General features: G+C 45.5%; 1 protein-coding gene across 2 annotated transcripts in view; it reads left to right on the forward strand.

Annotated features, from left to right (window-relative positions):
• Positions 1-21262, forward strand: part of Shisa9 (shisa family member 9) — a 244228-nt gene that overhangs the window by 218658 nt on the left and 4308 nt on the right. The window contains exons 3-4 of one of the 2 annotated variants that reach the window (XM_076840688.2): positions 5722-5877; positions 13291-13344. In XM_076840688.2, coding sequence (XP_076696803.2) covers positions 5722-5877; positions 13291-13344 — 210 coding nt within the window. The remainder of the gene's footprint in view (positions 1-5721; positions 5878-13290; positions 13345-21262) is intronic. The other variant, XM_076840689.2, reaches the window with a different exon arrangement.

Genomic DNA, 21262 nt, shown 5'->3' on the forward strand with positions numbered 1-21262 from the left:
AAAGCCACCAAAAACAGGTAAGTCTGAGAAACTGTCATAGTGAGAACCTAAGGAAGCATGACTAAGTTTAACTGATACCTGGACGAGATCTGGAACAGGAAAAGGACATTTGGTAAAGGCGGAGACAACCAGAATGAGGCATGGGCTTTACTTGATACTAATATATCAATATTAGGTCAACTGTGCCATGAGAGATGTTAATAGAGAAACCAGATCTAGGGCATCTGGGAATGCCCTTTATTATCTTTGCACTATTTCTGTAAATCCAAAACTCTTCTACAATAAATTGTTCATATAAAGCATGTGTCCGCATCACTCTCTCAGAAGTGATATGAGGACTAAGGAGACTGTGCCCAAGAAGTTATGGTCCAAGTGTCTGGCACATGATATTTCCTCAAACCACTCTGACTCGCCAATGTCTTTCTTTGTGACTCTTCTCTGTGATGTGCTTTGAAGAAGTTGTGTTGTATTTCCTCCAAGCCAAACAGGTCCAGTTTCTGATCATCATTTGTCTTTTCTGCGCTGATGAACACAGAGCATCCTCTTAGTGTTTTTTAACCCTAACTGGCCCTATCTGAATTGCATCTGCATATTTCTGTGGAGTGACTGAGCTGTACCGCATGATAACAGTACTCCCATGGCAGGTACCTTGGCGCTCCAGGTACCAGATGCTCCCAGTTAGAGTAACTGTATCTTAAATTTTGTTAAAAGTGATTGTCAAATGCACGAATCCCCTTTTCTGTCTTTGGAGAGAGAGCACTGGGGTGCTGTCAACTTCCTGTTTGCTGATGGAGGGTCTTGATGGAATGTTGCGTCACAGGACAACAAGAGCTCCCTAAGTCTTCATTACAGTGAAGTAGGGAAAGTTTTGCACTGGGTAAGGAGTGGCTTCTATAGAGGTGGGTGAGAGACCTCTGGAGCTGTGGGATCTCTAGCAGGGGAAACATTCTGCCAGAAATGAGACCTTATTGGTCCTACTGGATTCCTCTGTGATCGTGACTGCTAAAGGAGCTGTATGTGGATATATACATACATATAAATGCACATGCATGCATCCATATACAGAGGCACACATGGCACACATCTTCATATTTCTTTTCTCAACTTGCAAGGGCAGTATTTGCAAACCATAACCTGAATTCTCTCTCTGCTACTCATTCACCCTCTTGTTCTGCTTTCCTTGGATGCCAACCTGGCCTCACCTTCCATCGGCACTTTGGCTTCTCTCTCTTTGCTGGGTAGATTTGGAGAGAACTCAATTGAGCAACTGGGTCGCCAGGTCTGGCCTATCTTCCTGTCCAGTAAAATGAAAATACATTTTAAAACCCAGCCACAAATGTCTGTTTAATAATTCTTGATGGCTTCCCTGAGACTGGATTTTAATATTTCTGCATATGCAGTGCCTGGAAGCTAGCACAGAATGGCTATCTAAAACTGCCAGAAATTTGCTTCCTGCAGTTCTGAATGTGAACGTGGAAATATAACTTTGGGGCAACTCGTTTCTTCTTTGGAGAGGGATCACTTTGGTGGGCCCTTTCGGTCATACTTACTTACATTAAATAACGACTCACTGCCCTTGAGGTAGTGCAGGGCTTGGCAGAAATAATCTCAAAGCAAATACCCTATAATGGAATATTAAGTATTCTGTTTAATAATATAAAAGCTGTCCCAAGATGTCCTGGGAGGAATATCTCTGCAGACTTTTTGCTTCTAATGAAGTGGTTAGCGGCTCCCCAGGCAGGCCTGAAAGCAGGATTTGTGCACAGTGGTGGAGGTCTGGGACTGAGGGACAAAGCGATGGGTGACTGGCTTACCCTGGAGGAGAGACCTGGAGGGAGTCCATTCTAAGTGGATGGGCTAGTGATTGAGATCTGTTTCTAGGGGGGTGGAAAAAAGACCTTCCTTTGAGCCATGAGTTAATCAGTTTATTGATATTTTTAGACATTCACTATAAACCACTCAAATTTTAAGTTGTATTTTATTTTTAATGGACACATAATAATTGTGTGTATCAGTGTGATACAGTGGGGGTGGTGATACATGTATATACGTATAATGGTCAAATCAGGATAACCATCCTGTTCATGGCCTCAAACGTGGGTCATTTCTTTGTGGTGAGAACATGCAAAATCCTCTCTTCTGGCTACTCTGAAATAGAACATCATGGTTGACTCCTGTGGTCCACTGTGCAGTAGAACATCCCAACTTATGTCGTTCCCCATCCTGCCCTGTCCACCCTCCTCAGCTGGAAAGTGTCTATTGCAGCTCTATGGAAACAGGGGCGACAGCTTTGCCATCTTGATGCCACCCTTAGCTTTGCCCTTTTCATCATAGCTCCTGGGGGCAGCCGATTCCAGGCTGGAATCCCAACACCATTGTGTTATTCAGAACTCTGTGTTGCAAGTGACAGGAAGCCAAAGCACACTAGCTTTTTAGAAGGGGACTTCTCTATCCCTTTAGCTTCTCTTAAGTGGATGCAGTCCTTATTCTTTCATAATCAAGAAAGAGTTTCTCCACATGGTAAGTTCAAGGTCACTTGACTTCATGGCCTCCTAGCTCCTTGACTCCAATAGCTCCAACCAGATAAAATCATGGAAGACATCGCATTGGCTCAGTCTAGATCATGGGCTCCCTGCCAGACCAACCACTGTGAGGAGAAGGAATTACTGATTGGGTTACCTGCTCACTTCTATGAACAGAGGTGTAATTACGTATTTGGACTCTTACCTTTTTGGAGTAGACTCACTTGCTTTGCAATGGCTGGCTCTTACATCTCTAAGCAGGGGTGTCTTTGGTCACTGGAGCTCACTTGGCCCATGGACACAGCAGATTGGAAGAGCCGAGGAATTAATGTCACTCAGAAGCTGTCCCTCAATTGATGGGACTTAGTGTAGGTTCTAAATACTCAAAATTAGCTGCTATCAGTAGCTGAAAAATACATTAGAAAAAAACTCAGAGTAGCAAATAATGACAATTTAGACAAACTATTTATCACTGGACCAATATTTGGGGGAAAAATGTGTTTGACCTGACATTCCCAGGGGAAGTAGGCAGAACCCCAGCAGGCTGGCTTTGGAGAGGAGAATATCAGGGCATCTCAGGGTTCAGGCTACGGTGAAAGCCACATCTTGCTATTTTAGTCAGCTTTGTTTTGTCGTAACTAATATACCCAACAAGAACAACTTAGAGGAGAAAAAGCTATTTTGGCTCACATTTACAGAGGTTCAGTCCATGGTCGGCCAACTCCATACCTCTGAGCCTAAGTTGAGGCAGGCCACCATGGCAGAAGGGTGTAGTGGTGGAAAAGAGCTCAGTTCACGACACCGAGAGCGCACTGCTTATTGGGGGCAAAATATTCCCCCCCAAGGCCTGCCTTCAATGGAGTACTTCCTCTGGACCCACTCTGCCGGCCTACAATTACCACCTGGATAATCCATTCAGGAGGATCAATTCGTCTATCAGGTTACAGCTAATCATTTTGCCTCTTTTTTACATTTCTCTCACACATGAGCTTTTGGGGGACACCTCACATACAAACCATACCACTTTTCTACCATTGCTTCACTAATGCCAGCACTCTGCTACCCCAGAGGAATCTCAGCCAAAACACCATCGTGGCAGAAGGATACACTTGCCCCTTTGGACGCCAGTCTGAGGCTGGGTTAGTTGGCTTGTTTGGTGACATTCCCTTTCGTTGTTTGAATTTGTGTGGTGGCCCAGGTGTGTACAGTGATTAAAATGCAGTCCTTATATTTGTGCATCAGCTATAGCATCCCCAGATCTTTCCATATGGGTTTATTGATTTCTAAAACTAAACATGCTCCATACATGTCACGGGGTGAGTTATCTAGAAGCAGAGGCAAGGAGAGGGGTTCAGGTGCATGTGACTCTGAGGCAGGTGCTGTGCTGGTAATAGATCTACCTCTAACATTGTCTCAAGGGAAACCCAATAGGAAAGACAAAGGAACCACACAAAGATGGTGGTCTCAGGTAAAGTCTAGATCAGGGGTGATCAAACTATGGCCCTTGGACCAATCTGATGTCACCTGTTTACAAACAAAGGTTTATTAAAACACAGCTATGTCTACCTATTCACATAACATGTAGGGCTGCTTTCATACTACAGTGGCAGAGTAGAACAGTTGTAACACAGGCCGCGTGGCTTGTGAAGCCTATCATATTTACTCTCTGACTCTTTGCCAACCCAGCTCTAACTTGCCTCAACCCAGAGTACACTCTGAGCAGCCATTGCTCCAGTTATCCCCACCTGGAGGCAAGTGGCTGGCCTTTGCGCCTAAGTGTCAGACAGGTGTTGATTGGCAACCACCCCAGGTGCTGAGGGTAAGGTGAATAGAGTGCATTAAGCCCAGGGTTGTGGCTTGGTCAGCTGAGAGAAAGTCTGTGGATAACCACAGGTGGCTGTGAGCTGTTAGTAGCCAACAGCTCAGAAATGAACAGACACCAGGTACAGGGATCTTTCAAGGCCTCTGCAGCCCTACCCTGCTCCGCTGCCATCTCCCTGTGTTCCCCAGCCATGCACGGCTGGCTGTGGGGGCCGCTGTCTCCACCCCTGGGCATCAGGTTCCTCAGCTGCAAGCCCCACGCTCTTTCCTCTGCTGGGAACACCCTCCCGAGTGCCTTCTCTCCTCCACCACGCTTCACTGACACTCTCATCTTCTTCCAGATCACATCTCAAAGGGTTCTTCCTCAGGTGGAACTTCTGGAACCTCTCTCCCATGAATTCCATTCCCCCTGAGTAGCCAATATTCAATATGTATGTCTTTATACATTTTGTTCTGTTTTGTGCTAACCATAGCACACAAAAATAGACATAGATTTTCCTTTAAGAAAAATGCTGTATTATTTGCATTACTTTGAAGCTTGTTTCCTCCACTTAGTAACATGAATCATAGGAAATGCTCCAGCTTGACATACTTAAAAGTGAGTTAACCCACTTTAATTCATTTTTTCTTAATAGCTACATGATATTACATCATATGTTTGTACATATTATGTATAATATATAAATCCAATAGTTTTTAAAAGAATTCCCATGTGCTAGGAATTCAAATTGTTCTTGTGGATTTTTTTCCCCATATAACAAATGCAATGGTGCAAAAAACCTTCTCTGAACAAATATCCTTACATTCTGGTGCTTATATTTCTATACCCTCAGTCCCCAGAAGTGGTCCTGCCTGACCAGCATACACATGTACTCTAAGCTTCAATACACTGTGCTAAACTCCTTTCTGCAAACATAGTGAGTCCCACGTCCACCAGCAGCTTATGAGGCCTCTCTGTCCCTGACACCTTTGCCAGCACTGGTGTCCTGTGATCTTTCTTAATGTCTGTCAAACTTTTGGCAAAGGAATAGCTTCTCATTCTTTCGATGTGCATCTCCTTGACTATTAACTGAGGTTGAGCATCTTTTTATACCAGTATTGTTTTGACAACAAATTCAATCTCGGCCATGATGGAACCTTAGCATGTTAACTTAGGGGAGGTGGAGATGTTCCGAGCACGTGCTTTGACTTTTGAGGTCATGTCCCCGACCTGTTCTCAGTCACTCTCCAAAGAAGATCGTGAGTCGGCTGTTCCTGATGATGGGTCTCACACCTCTGGTGTTCTGCCTCGCATGTCCCCAAAGGGTAGGGAGAGATACTGGGGCTGGGTAGAGCACTCTGCCCTGTTGGTGACTCCTCTCTGTTTCTTCACTTTCAGATGCCACCCAGATGAACAACGCAGTGCCCACCTCTCCTCTGCTCCAGCAGATGGGCCATCCGCACTCCTACCCCAACCTGGGCCAGATCTCCAACCCCTACGAGCAGCAGCCGCCGGGCAAAGAGCTCAACAAGTACGCCTCCCTAAAGGCAGTCGGTAAGGCCTCCCGGGACCTCTGCTCTCCTTCTCCCCTGTGTCTCTCCTTTGTTTGCTCTCTCCTTCTAAATCTTTTTCTCTTTTTTTACTCTTTTTTTCAATTTCTCTATTTTATTTCTCTTTTTTTCCTCCTCTATCTCTTTTTCTCTTTGTTTCTCCTTTGTCTCTTTCTTCTCCTCTATCTACCATCCAATTTCTTACTCTTCCTCTCTGGGGCCCAGCGTCCTTCAGATTCTTTCACTGATGCTCCTGAAATCTGACCTTGCTGTGTGGGGCAGGGTGGTCGGGAAGGGACCCCTGTGGGGTACGGGCTGCTCCCTGGGGAGGAGGACCTGGATGCTCATTGGTCCCACTGACACAGCCCCTTCACACCCCATCTGCCCTAAGGAATCTGCAGGGGGCCCAGACATAGAAGGCGTGTCTGTCAGTCCCAGCAATGCCTCCCGCTCTAGCGGCTGACACCCTCCCCCTGCTTGGTCCATCCCACCTCTGGGGAGATGGCCGACAATGCACTCCTTCCCTGGGTGGCCTCTGTTCTTTGAGATGTAGGATTTTCTGGGCAGGGCAGCAGTTCTTAGCATGGGCACACAGGCTGCATTGGATGCCGTCTCCTTGTTCCAGAGGAAGGCACAGCTATCATCCCAGTTGTCAGATGAGGAAGCTGAGACTCAGAAGAAGCTGATTTAACTGCCCCAGATCCAACAGCAGGGGATGACAGTGCTTGAGAGTGGGTCCTGTGTGGTCACAGGGTGCTAGGGCCAACACTTGCCCCACTGCCCCGGCTCTCTCACCATCACCCCCCCCATACACACTCCTACTCAGGGTGACAGTAACTCTGGCAGTGATCCAGGCTTTGGGCAGTTCACTCCCAGGAGAGTTCCACTGGACAAGAGCAACAGCCACAGCAGAGCTGGCGATCCCTGATTCCTGATTGACTGTGGCCGCTTAGGGTCTCCCTAGGCCAGCAGCGTACGCTTGTGGACGCGCGACACCGCGATCACAGCAGAGCAGGGGCAACTCGCCCAGGGCCCACCCACCCCAGAGATTTTAATGGAACCCGCCAAGGACAGAGCATGGCAAAGAAGCCCTCTAGGTGTTTCTAGCGTGAAGCCAGGATGTTGATTTAAACCACCATCAGCCCAAATCCAGGAAAACCAACTCCAAGCTCTCGAGTTTGCTGTGCACATACCTGTGTGTTCCTACTACAGAGGAAATCCACCTCCTTTCTTTTCCACAGTGCCCTGTGAGTTCTGGTTTTCCTTCCTCTCTGAGAGGAGAGATTAGAAAAGCAGCCTTTTCACTTAACCTGTTCTTCCTCTGAGTTTACTCCTTGGGAAGCTGAAAAGAGCCAGGCAGATATGGGTTCAAATCCTGGCTCTACCACTTGACCTTGGGCAACACTTAACCCTTCTTCAGGTCTCAGTCCTCTAGTCTGTAAAATGTTTTAACTCATATTAGTCCCCTCCCTTCTCCAGAGCCCCTCAGTCTGTTGTGGTAGCTCCATGGACAAATCATTTCCTGATTCCATCTCATACCATGTTCCCATCTCTTGAAGCCTCTTCTTGTCTCTGTCAAGCACTGAGCCTGTCAGAAGGCCAAGAGTAATGGAACGATTCACTTTGGCTGGGATTCCATTTGATCAGTAAATGGATTTTTTGATTTACCTATTTATAAAAAATATTTGTTTATTCCCACATACTTTGGATTTCTGAAAACCTTTGGGTAGGCAGAGGACTCTGTAGGCCACCGTCCATTCCTTCATGAGCAACTTCTCACCCGCTTTTCTTCTGTCATTGCCAAGTGTATCCCTCTAGGTTGAACTGCCTGTAGAGATGGGATGGGGGATGCTTTTTGCTTGATTCTAGTATGAAGCCCCGATTCTATAATAAACTAACACTGGAACCCAAAGCACAGGTACTGTCATATGTCTGTGATGCTGTGGAAACCATGGTCCATAGACACCAGATTCACAAAACAGGCATATAGGTGCTTTGCATCCAGCCAGGCCCCGATGAGGTGCATAGTAGGTGTCTGTACCAGAAGCCTGTCTTTAGACTTCCTCCAACTCCTAGGACCACACAATGGACTCATTGCAAGAGGGGTGGAGCCAAATGAGTAATACCAAGGTCACAGGTTGTGCAGACTGATACAGGCTTTTCTAAATCTGGAAGCTCATGAGACCTTACAATTAATTACCCATGTTTCAAGTTTTATTTCTATGCCCAACTCCGCCCTCATTGTCCCCACAGATTCCCTGTTTTCCATATTACATACTTGAATAGGACAGGCATCCTCAACATGGTCAGAATTTGCTGGCCTGCCCCCATTTCTGAGCTTTGCAGTTCAATGATAAATGGGGTCCCCCATTATATTTGATTCTTCTTTAGACATTAGAAAATATCAACCCAGATGTCATTTTCTTTTAGAACCAGTCACACTATCCCATACAGCTCATTTCTGCAACCTGGGTTCAAAGTCACCTCCCCCCAGCACTCAGTAGCTCTTTGGGTAAACAATAGATGGATATTCCAAAAGAGCTCTTTGATTCTCTCCAGGATTTGTCTGACTCCTTAGATAACAGATAACTGCAGAATGTTTGGAAATAAATTTGCAGTATCAAAATAAATTTGACATCCTTTGCATAACCCTTTATTCCACAAATCAGGGGGTTCCTGAAATGTTTGTTGACTGAATGAATTAACTTATTTTTGACAAGAATAGCTTGGTTGTAAGGAAGCATCCTTATATTTTCTGGAAAACTGAAGGATCTCATTTGAGGGACCCTTCTAAATCCTGGACATTGCCATGAGCTCTTCTTCTTCATCCTTTATTTGGGCCTTAACTGAGTCGCAGGTGGTCTTTTGAGTCTCCAGTAAGAGGAAGACCAATTTGAAGCAGACCAAGGAACCACCTGACCCAATGGTTACCTAAGAGTCCAGCATCTGCTTGCATCAGTGAACTGCAAATCCCATAATAAATGTTCTTTCAAGGGTTCTTTATTAAGGCATAATGTGATCATGGTGTGAATGATGAAATGCATTTCATTAGTGGAATCATTACCACCCAGGAGAGAAGTTGTTTAAAAATGGCTTGCTGTTGAAAGCCCAGCAACCTCTCAGAACTAGACTCATTTTGTAAAAATTCAATCCAGTGGAAAAGGGGAGGGTTAGCCAGCCTCTAGGGTGATCTGCTAAGTTCGGAAAATAAATGCCTCTTGGAGAATTTAATATGCAGAACATCAGGTGTATAATCAGAGGCTCCATCTTGGCCCAGGCTCTGACCTTACTTAATTGTGACGTCGAGCCCATCATTGAAATGCTTGGACTTCAACTTCTTTACATGAAAAATGAGGAAGTCAAATGATATGGTTCCCAAGCTCCATTCTAATTTTACAATTATAAAATTAAACAATTCCATTTGTTCTAATTATCAGAATACCTGTAGGCCATTATACAGGTCCCATCATTCATTGCCAATGCTGAGGAAAAGAAGAGAAAGGGTAGTAACCTTGGTCATTCCTGAGATAAATTCTCCCCAGACCTACCTTCCTGTATTTCCCATTTATTTTATTTTTGTTGGCTTGTTGGAATCACCCTCATTCATGTTTAGCGATAGCTCTTTTATCTTTATGATTCAGGGATCTGGGCACACACCATCTGGTCACGTTTAGTGTGTGACTGCAGAATGGTCTCTGTCCCTAAGGGGTTCACTGCTCAGCTATTGGTAAAAGATTAGCACACACTAAGGAAATGTCTTGGGGCAACTCCATATAGGACTCTTTAAGAAGGGATGTTGGGGAAGAATTATTCATTCAATTTGATTCCTTCATTTCATTCTCCAAACATTTAATGAGTCCCTTGGTTGTAAGCCCCACTGAGGCATGGATCAGGTCTATCCCAAGTGTCAGTGTATCCCCTGCATGAAGCCCCATAGGAGGCACTAAGTAAGCACCCCCAATACCTATTTGTAAAACCAGCTCTGGTGATAAGCATCATATTAACTCAGGAGGCTGATATGGTCAGCAGGAAGGCAGAATGTACCAAGTAATGGTAGAAATTACTGAGCCTCCTCAGGTCTCAGTCTCAGTTTCCCCATCTGTAAACAGAGACAATCATACTACACAGCTAATGACTTGGACAAGTCAATGATACAGTGCTGGTGAAGTTCTGAGCCCAGCACACAGTGAATACTGCAGCACGTTAAACTCTCCAGACCAGAGATGTTTGCTCATCATATTCTTTTATTCTCCAATATATTCTGGTGCCTTGATTAATATGCGATTGCCCAAATTTCATTTTATACGAGAGAGAGAAGGTTGGGTCCGTATTCCTCACTTATTTGGGAAAGACATACAGAAAATTTAGCTCACGTTGGGATGTGATAAAACAAATAAACAAGAAAACAAACAACAAATGGCTCTTTGGAAGCATCCCAGCAACTAGCAGAGTCAGACCCAATTGCTTCACTTTCCCCAGCTATTATTGTCTGGACAAGAAAAGTGGATGTCCAGATGTCTGAGTGCTACCTTCCATCAAAGAAAGCTTCCCTGTCACTTAATGAACCCTCCTTTCTAAGGCTGCAATGTGGGTTTAAACAGTCTGGAAACATTTTCTACCAAAGTTGAGGTCAAGAAGTGTGTCTTACGCATTGAGCCAAAATGTATCTGGAAGACCAAATTAAACACCCGAGGTCTCAGGCCTGAGCCTCCTGTGTGATGGGTAGTTATAGTGTGAGAACCATCTGTGGTTCTTCATAGGTCCATGTTAGCAAGACAGAAGTGTCTGTGAACGCACCCCAAAGGTCATCTGATGGTAGAGAGGAGGGCTCCTGCTTCAAGAGTGGGAAATGCCACTCTTTGATGTACTTCCTGATGGACGTTGCACAGGGGAAGGCTCCTATACATGGACATCAGTCTTCCATCAGCCCCTGGACCAGGTTTTCTTTTGCTTTCAAGGAGCTGAACTCCTAGGCTACCAGAGCTTCCTGACCATATGCCCTTTAGATGGCTCCATGCTACCTTGGCTCTAAGAAAGAGGCAGAATGTACCAATATCACTGATCAAATGCTGTGTGTCTTCATTTTAAGTTCAATATTTTAATTTTGAGAAAATATTTTCTCTTTTGCTATTTGACAGATGATTGACTCTGTTGCCAGAATCATGTTACATTTTCCAACAGCATTTTTTTAAAAAAACCTCAGCAACAGTCCATTTCGATGTGGTGGGACCTCCCTCTTCAGCCTTGCTGTAGGGAGCGTGTGTGAAAACCCCAGAGAGACACATGAGACTCTCTGCCATCGATCGATCTCTACCTGTTTTATATTTTTTAAAGTTAGGGAAGAAAGGAGGTTAATACCACTGAGCTCCCAAACAGCACACCCCCAAGAGAGACAGACCTACTGTTTTGCCGATGGGGAGACTGAGGTTTGTACAGTTAAGTAATTGGCTTCACATTCAAGATTGCCTGACTCAGAAATCTTGTTCTTTCCATGAAATGATTCTGTCTTCTTCAGAGCAATTCCTGGCATCCAGAGTATATAGCCAGGCAAAAGAAAGGTCCGGGAATCCATCCTCTACCCCAAACCCCTTTCCTGGATGAAGTGTACTAAAGTATCAATCCTCTTTCTTTGAAGTAAAAGTTTTCCCATGATGCTGAGTATAACTAAGATATAATAGATTTGAGGCATACAGTAGTCGGGGGATAATTTACATACAATGAAATACACCCCTCCCAACTTTACAATAGCATGGTTGTTGAAAAATGCTTCACTTGAGTAATGTCCCAATAAAGACAGGGATATTTTTATCACACCGAATGTTCCTTCTTAGCCCTTTTCTTTGTATAACTTAGATCTATCCCTTTTAGTGGGTGTTTTTCACCCCCAAAAATATTCATCTGATGTGCACTAGTGCCACTGAGTACAGAGTAAAGACTTAAATACATGTTGGTGGCCTGTGTGCCATCTGATTAACTATTGTCAACGGGTTTATGAAAGAAAATTCATTACTGCCTGGCCAGAGATCAGCCCTGTCTTAGGTGTGGGGTCAGAGGTGACAAAGGAGTGGTTCCTGCCTTCAAGGCCAACAATGGGTTTCCTTTGGGGGTAGGATGACTTCTTTGATTGGGGATGGGTCAGCTTTGTGTCTACCAGCTCAGGAAGATCTGAGAACCTATCGCTATTTCCAGATGACCCTGACTCCAAGGGAGAAGGAGAACCTGGTCATCCCAGGCGGGTCTCACTTAATTTTAACCGCATGGCTCTCCTCCTGTCACGCCAATTTCCCCTCTGCTGAGTGATGAGGGTGTAGACTTCAGATCGCAGGGGGAACATGGCAATCTGAGTGTCCTTTGGCATGCCTGGGAAGCCAACAGAAACGTTTAAGTGGGGCCGGATCTGTGCTCTGTAATCCTTCAGATCACACACTGTTCCGTGGGTCTCCTCTTGGCTGACAGCCTGCTGTGTCTCTGGAAACTACAGAAAGTGTGGAGGCCTCAGTCTTTCCAGGCAGATTCCTCAGAAGGGACAGGAGAGCCAGCGGCACTCACTGATTGGCCAGGCCTCCAGCCAATGGGGAGAGGCTTTTACAGATTGGTAGCCGGGTTTTAAGCAAACCCAGTTTTACCAAGGACTGCCAAGGAAAGGGGCGGGTATTGCTGAGGCCCTTCTCGTCTTCTTTTATTTTATAAAAGGACTCACCGTGGGATCCTGTTAATAATATGAGATTCCCTCAGGGCTCATTCAGTACATCTGAAAGAGGGTTCAATTTGAAGAAACTGATTTGTAACAGAATTTCCAGGTACACATCTGTTCCATGAAGCATTGCATTGCTCATTATGGAATTCTCAGATAACAAGCTGGATCTCTTTAGCATTTAGGGAAATTTCCATACCTTAGAAAGAATGACCCTTTGGAGAATATTGGATCTGATCATTCATTCAACAGTATTTTTCAAGCACGGTGGGCTTGGTGCTCTGGGAAGGCAGGCCCTATCCCACCTAATCTTTAAAGTTACAGCCAGGAAAATCTGTCCCAGTCAGGAGTTTGGAACTTGAATTTGGAATCAGGTGTCCCCTTTCCGGAAAGCAACAACAACAAAATAGGATCAAAATTTGTCTCTTGTCATCAGAGTGTGGTTGTTAATCAAAGTGACCTCACAAAGCTCAAACTTTGCTTTCTTCTATAACAAGTTGAAATGTAAAGCTGGGCTTACTGCCTGAGAACTCTAGAACCCTCTCTCCACCATGTAGGCCTGACAGTACCCGGGCACTTTGGGGGGTCTCTTCCCTGGGTCCCTTGAGGTCTGCCCCTCCTCGTGGTCACAGCTGGGGCAGCCCACAGCAGTTGGGTGAGGGCAACAGCAGACGAGGGGTACAAGGCCAACAAATCAGCATCTCTCGATTGTTATTTTTTTAGGAAATTCTGATGGTGACTGGGCAGTGGCGACGCTTACCCTTAAGTCACCAAAAGGTATCGTACAGCTTTTTCTAGCTCTTTGTCCAGGTGTTGTCGAATTTAATATTAAATCATAAAGGAACAGAGAGTCCAGGTGTCTGTATGTGACCCAGTGCACAATTGTGTTCATCTTGAGTAGTTTCCTGCAAGTCCTTCTAAGTCCCCCTGTGTAAGTGTTCGTGTGTGTGCACGTGGGCCGGGGTGTGGGGTGTCTATGCTCAGGGCAACTGTTGGACAGTGGCTTCCTGACATCCCTTGCCTGAAGGAGAAGTCCTCTATCAGAAACCACCCCAGGTAAGACATCTTGGAGATGTGGATTTTTTATTTTTTATTTCCTCAGAATTCTACAGAAGCAAAAATGGCAGAATACAGACTATTTTAATGTAGGGGAAATAACACAACTTCTGAGGGGGAGATAAACACAACCAAGTTGTTGCCTAAGAGCTGTTATGGGAGACCTGAGATTTGCACCCGTGTCTTCCTAACTCTGAAGTTAGAAAGAGAACAGCTCTTTTCAGGATGGACCCGAAACGTTCTTCGTCATTCCTTACGCTTTGCTAGATTTGATAGTGGGAAGGAACTCCCTGACCCAAGGAGGTAGAGGTAGCATCCTTTAATGACCTTGAACTGACAGAAGATGAAGACAATGCAGGATTCTAGGCAGGATGGCAGCTTGGCTGTTTTGTCTACTCAAAAGATCACCTGACTTCCAAGTGGAGGCTGGATTAAGGGAAGGTGAACTGGAGTTGAGGCACCAACTAGGGTCTCTTGTAGGTGGGTGGTGACCTCCACTGGGGTGGAAGCGGATGGAGAGAGGAACGTGGAGTGTTCTGAATGAGTGGACATGATAGGAAGGAGGGACCAAGGGACCCAGGGGTCTCACTTTGCAGCCACAGAAGCACACGCCAGCACACCCATCATTTTGCTGCAGTAGAGAAGTCTTGCTGGAGCCGAAGACCCGTGGATGGGGTCTCTAGGTATCCTTCTGAGGGTTAAGGTTCTAAGAGGGGAATTTGACCAGGGTCCCAAAGACTCATGATAAATAAATACATGAATAAATAAAAACTGAGTTGCAGAAGACCAAAAGGTCACTGTAGTCTCACACTGAGGAAGAGAGCTTTAGAGCCACCTGTTTAATGAGAATCCCCCGATCACCCTGTTGTCACCTTGAAAGAAACCGATTTTTGGGTCTTACATTAGCTAATGACTATTCACATGTCAAAGTCCATTTTTAGAAATGCAGACAATTTGGAACATGACAGACCTGCTAATTTGAGAGGCACAAACTTTTTTCCTCTCCCCTGTGAAAAACAAAGCCATTAGGATCCCGTGACAGCTCTTGGAGGCAGACTGCTTCCCTGTCCTTAGAGCAGATTACTGTCAGATGCTTTTAGAAAATATTTCAGGACAGATCAAAAGCAAGGGTCTGAAAGCCGTTCTCTACCCAAACAGGCTAACCTCACCTGCCCTGCACTTTTACTGCTGAAGGCACTTTTACTTAACTTGCAGTGTCTGGAGAGGAGCAAAAGAGTCCCAGAGAGGGCCAGGCCCAAGGGCCTTTGGGGTCACTCTCTTTCTCTCGTGTTGTCTACTCCATCTCTAGACCATGAATGCAGATGAAGTACAACAAGGTTGAGGGGTTTGTATGGGCCTGCCTCCCACCTTTGGCCACCTCCTTTAAAAGGAGACACAGCTGAGTGTGAGGGCTTAGATTCCCACACATCTGAGTTCCAATCCCAGCCCCAGCATTTGCTGGTCCTGTTATCTTCCACAAGTTATTTGACCTCTCTGAACTCCTGTTTCATGACCTGAAAAATAAGGACAATCACACCACCTGCCTCCTAGATGGTTGCGAAGGTAACATTTACAACAGGTGGCCCACTCCCTGGGATAGGGTGAGTGGTAAGCGTGTGCTCCTTTCTCCTGGTGTTTTGCTATTACTACCATCAAGTGAGCAAGATCCTGTAGCTCCAGAAAAGCCTGCAGTAATCAAAAACGTTAAACAGTTTAACCCTAACACCTTTCATTTCCCAAACACCTTTGACATCAGATCTCTTCCCTCTGAAGGCAAACCAGTTAACCTCTTTATAACCAGTGGCATGGATGTTGCTGGGGATGCCCTTTGAGAACACAGGGCATGGGCTAAGGAGTTGGTAGGAAGGGGGTGTCACCTGGGGAGTTTGGATAAGGAAGGGTGGTAGTGAGGACTCATTGTAAGACTCATTGACTACTATTTGCTTTGGAAGACAGCCGCTTCTGCCAGGACAGGAAATGGCCAACATCAGGCTGGTAGGACACTGTCGATTTTTCATGACCTGGGGCTTCCCCTGAAAGTTGCCCCCTCGTGGTTGCTATTGCCTACCCACCCCTGTCCACCTTGGGAACTCCTGGCACGTTTGTTTAAAACCAACCAAAGAAAGACACCACTTCAAGCCCAGTGGACAATTGTAATCAAGTTGCAGCAAGCTTTTGGAAATCTATTTTGAGATGTGCATCTGTACCGTCCAGAGCTATGTTGGAGCACTGAACTTGGGGGAAACTGCCATCATCACACTGTGATTTTAATTGCTCTGGTTTTGACTGGAACCAGCCCATAAGCTCAAGTCACTCACATGCTCTGAACTTCCATTTCTACTTTTGCTAAAATAGGAGACAATCCATCTCCACTCTCCATTGGGTTTGAGGGAGCAATGATATAAAGTAATGTAACTAAGGTTTTAGCACGGGGCTTGGTATAGAGTAGGTGCTAAATACGTGGAAAGAAATCCAGTACTCACTATGTCTCCATTCACCTCTGCTGCAGAGATAATTCTTTACCATTGTGAAGGCATCTTTTAGAAAGAAATACACTTCACTCAGTTTTCTGCTTCTGCAGGTTAGCACACTGGGACCCGCTGAGATGACTGCGGTTGTCTAAAACCACACAAGAAAATTGCATCTCACAGGACCAGGACTCAGACCTCAAAGAGGGGCTCAAAGACTTGACTCAGTCCCACCAGAGAAACCAGCTACAATTGTAAATCCAGGGTCCAACAATCCTAAGCACCTGGAACTTGTGATTGTGGGGTCCCTGATTTTTTTTAAACACACTTTCTGAGTGATTCTTATGTACAGTGCAGTGTACACCTACCCTATCCTAAGTGCACAGTTTGCACTACAGCACCAATTTTCCTGCCAGCATTCTGCCCAACATGAGTGTTTTTCATGTTTGCTGAAATAAAATGATCATCCTCGTGATGTTTTGAACTGGGCTGTAGCTAGAAGATGACAGCATTGGAGGTGGACTGTAGGATTCGGTTTTCCTGCTCTGCTACTTATTAGCAACGGCGGGGTAACTTGACAGCCTAATTATTCAACATCTCTGGGCCTCACATTCCTTCATCTGCCACATGGAAAGAATGAAGTTGCCCTACCATCGTTCTTTAAGAGGGTGTAAATGTTGTCGTGTAGAGGAAATGGGTACAACTGTCTAGCCCACAGTAGGTATTCAACGAATTCTAGTTATTTTCTTTCCTCTAAGAAAATTGATGTAGCCCAGTAAGAAGTGTTAGTCCCAGAAACATTGAAGGCACAAAGCAATAGAAAACGTGTAATGGGGTTATAGTTCCATTGGAGTGCACACAGCCTGCAGATGTCCTGAGAGACTTCCACCTGAAGGCCACCTTAAAACATTACTTGAAATTCTGGCTCTCGCAATTTTCTGATTTGGGTTATTGGTTTGGCAGCGAGCAGTAGGATACAGAGCAGGAGGAGCACAGGAGGTGATGAGAGGTGATTTTTTTTAATAAAAATCAAATCCCACCTGCTCTCGAGTTCAGCCCTTTTGAAAAGCACACAGCAAGCACTGGAGTTTGGATGAGCTTCCTTGGGATCACAGGACATGAAAGGAACCAGTGGAGAGGGTTTCTCTGGTTTTCAGAAAAAGCCATTGCATCAGAGTTGCAATAAACATTTTATTAGTTTGAAAGTAGGTTCCTCTGTGCATAAGCCAACTGGATGCTTTCCTTCCAAAGCCACCTTGCATGATGCCCACAGCACACAGTAGGCATGCAACATGCATTGGGTCAATAAATTATGAAATTAAGCTGGGCCTAGAATCTGAAGGAAGTGTTGTCTTTTCTAAAGGACTTGGAAACAGAAAATCAGCCAGATGGAAGTCTGGAGACCTATATTCTAGACCCAGTGGTGTTTCCAGCCAGTAAGATATCTTTGAACTTGTTGTATAATAGGCTGTTAAGTGTATGAATTGGAAAGCTTGAGATTATTGATCTTGTTGGCTTCCCCTATCTCTATACAGATCCCAGGCTTTGCTCTGATTGGCTTGCTTCATCCTGCACTTACCCCCCAAAAAGTCATTGTGGTGAGAGCAATAAGATGGACTGTGTTGGGGAATAGCAGGGTGTGGAGGAGTGGAGAGGTATGTTACCCCATGGGTCAAGAATAGGGGAGAGTGGCTCCCACCTGAAAACTGAGGGCTCTTCCTTCCTAGAAGCAGGGTGAGTGAACAATTGGTACTTGTGTCAACTGTCCATGGCCACGTTACACTGTATAACAACGGACAGCAAATCTCGTGGCTTATAGTTTTTTGAGCTCAGCATTTATTTAGATCAGGAGTCAGTGATTTGCGCTGATGTGGGAGGTTCTTTTAGTCTCAGCTGAGTTCACCCATCTGTCTGGGAGTTGGCTCAGGGAGGGTGGCCCGGACACATTCTCATGATGGTGGCTGAGGCGCAAGAGGGCAGCCAAAGCCCAGCGAGCGCTTCTTCAGACCTCTGTCTGCATCGTGTCTGCTCACATCGGCAGTCATGTGGATCGACTCAGAGTCCAGCAGCGAGCCTCTTCTCTTTCCCTGGAGGAGTTTCAAAGTCATGTGGAAAAGAGGGTGAATACAGCAAAGGGCCAATAAATTGATTCATGCATTAATCCAACATCCCAAATCCCATAATTACCTACTTTGAGATGATTGCAGGGAAATATAGTAAAGTGAAAGTTGGCAAATGGGACTAAGGATTCTTACCTTCAATTTTCTTCATTTTTAAAACCACCAGTTGTACGAAATTTCACCAGCATGGAGGCTCATCAGAAGACAAACCACACAATGGGTTTCTGAAAAGAAGTGGCTCCATCTCTGGAGCAGCAATGCAGGACACATGGAAAGGCAGAGAGTGAACACATGGTTTCCCTCCAGGGCCCTGTAGTCAGCCATGGCTGGAGCGTAAGCCTGTCCACCTTTGTTGGACAGCCATTCTGAAAATGGCGGCCGCAGACCTGGTCTGCCTAAGTGAGACGCAGAGGGCCCAAGGTTTCAGAGGGTTGTCAGCAGCAGGAAACTCACAAAGGGCTCCCAGCAGCCACAACACAAGCAGCTTTGGTGCAAAGCCCAATTCAGGCAATTTCAGAATCTTCCCACCAAAGGCAGTGAGACCTCCCATCAGGAGCATTCAGGGTTAACATAAAGAAGGGGGCCAACCTTCTGGACACCCCTTTCTGGTTTTCTCTTTGAGTGATGAGCCTCAGGAAAGATTTGGTGTCCTGTTGGGAGAGCTGAGGTCTTGGTCTTCATTAGGACTGGTCCAAATGCAATTCTCTCTACCTGCGCTCTGCAGCAAGGACCCAGACAGACCGGGAGAAATGGGGCTAATTTGCCAAAAAGACACATCTTCCCACCTCCTCCCTGGTCCTCTCCTGCTTAGGGAGTTCAGCTCTTTCCTGCCTTTCTTGTTTCTGCCTGCTGAGATAGCCTCAGGAACCAGCACAGCTTTACAGCATGTATTTCAAAAGAAAAGACAAATGCCTGGATATTTTATTAATATCAGGAGATGTCCCCCTTTTACTTTTTAATTTAGCTTGTGAGGGAGGCCAAAAAAAAAAAAAAAAAGGCAGAGACCCAGAAACTATTTCTATATAAGTTAAAGCAAATATCGCCTGACACTAGCAAAAGGCCCCCCACAAATGTTGTAGCTTAAAATAAAGACACGTGTTTCTCAGGTGATCGTCCGCACTGGGGTGGACCAGGTTGGTGGGGCATCTCGACTCCAAGTGGTCACTCAAGGATCCAGGCTCCTCCAGCCTTGTTGGTCTCCTCTCCCCTCCCCCACTGTCCTCACCAGCATTGTTATAGGTATTTGTTGTCATAGTATCATTCTAGCCTGGGAAGGGGCAGAGAGGACACCCAGGACTGCAGTTTTCTTTAAAGCAAAGTAATTTGATGTGGAGATTGGGTACATCACTTTTGCTACCATTCCATTGGTGAGAGATCAGGCACCCTGGTCAGATTTGGCATCTAAGAAGGCTGGAAAATCTCGTTTGAAGCTGGATGAACATGTACCCAAGGGGGGAAAAAAAGGTTGAAAAGATCTGATCCAGCAGGTAAGCATGGCAGATAAGAAGCCATCTACAGTATCTCTAAGATGGGGTTATATACTTGAGGAGTCCTAATTTGTACCATGTATAATATGCTGAGATTTTACATGCCTTGTCTCATTTACTTCTCTGCTGCACTCTGCAAAGTAGATTTTGTTATCCTCATTTTAAACTCCTTTTATTTTCTAACAATGACAGCAGTAGCAGCCGCAATGTATTGAATACCTACTTTGAGGCAATGACCTTGGTGCAGAGCACTCTACGTGGTTCACTTCCATACCGGAAACTCCCCCATTGCATAAGTCATGTTATTTTATTTTTGATTTTATAGTCGAAGCTTGGAGAGCTTAGGTAATTTGCTCAAGGTCTCAAGCCTATAAGTGGAAGAGTTGGGATTTAAATCCATTTCCATCTTCAATTAAGTTCAGCATTCTTTCCTTCATATTGTAAAGGAAGATTTTACAGTCACCAAAATCAGATGTGCATATGTCCAATATGCATTGGTGCACTGACTCCTTCTAACTCTCAGCCTCATTAATTCCTCTATCCAGCATTTTCAGATCTCACTGCCAAAGTCTTGCCTTTCAAGACCTGGGGCTCAATTATGGCTTCCAGGAGCCTAGTGGGGGATGTGAACCAACACTTTGGCTCTTGGTTACCATCAAATGGGATTGTCACTCTCTGCATGGTGGGGTGGGCATAGTGGAAGCACCAGGAGAACAAGTATTGGTGAACATCTCACTAGAGGGTCATGGAGAGAAATTGTGCACAGAGCCCCGGGAACTACACCCACCCCATTGACACAGGAGGTTAACTGGGAAGACATGAGGAAGAATCCTAAAAAGTGTCCAGCCTTGGGGGAGGACCTCAGTCTCCTCCTGGTTCTAGAAGCATGTGGCTCCTTATGTAACCCAGCTCTGGGATGAGAGGCCACCTCCTTTGGTGACTGGCCTTCATTCAGTTCAGCCAATGCCAGTGCACCTCAAAGGTTCCAGGTCCCATGCCTCCCGTAATGGGGGAGCCCACTGAATGCTGAATAACCAGAGCCTGGAAGGGGAGTCTCACGTCACCTCCAGCTCTGGGCTCCTGAGCCACCTTCATGAAGACAAGGGAAAACATATGTGTGTAGTGGGGGATTGGGATGTCATGAAACCTCTGGCCTTGACTGCTGGTGTTTTCTTTTGAGAACGCAGTAGTTACATGTGTACTTTGCTTTCTGATGTTTTGAGAAAAAGAATCAAGAAGAATGTTTTCCCTGTGTAATCCTCACTTCTATAGTTTTGAAGGGGTATTTTCCTTCAGCCCCTTGTCACAGAACAGTGTTCATCTTCTACCATGCAGGAGGCCATAAAGTCAAGAAGTAGAGCTTCGTATCCTGGGTCAGAGCCCAGATCCACTTGGACAAGTCACCAAAACTTCTCTGACTCTCAGTTCCCCCAATTATAAAATGAGGCCAATAATAGCATCCTCCCCCATTAGGGTGCTGAGAGTATTTGGAGGGGAAACACATAAACTCCCTAGCAGGGTGCCTGGCCTAGAGCTCATGAGGAATGGTGAAGGCTTGGGGTGG

This window comes from Callospermophilus lateralis, chromosome 19 (genome assembly GCF_048772815.1).
Source record: "Callospermophilus lateralis isolate mCalLat2 chromosome 19, mCalLat2.hap1, whole genome shotgun sequence".
In the NCBI taxonomy this organism is placed as follows: domain Eukaryota; kingdom Metazoa; phylum Chordata; class Mammalia; order Rodentia; family Sciuridae; genus Callospermophilus; species Callospermophilus lateralis.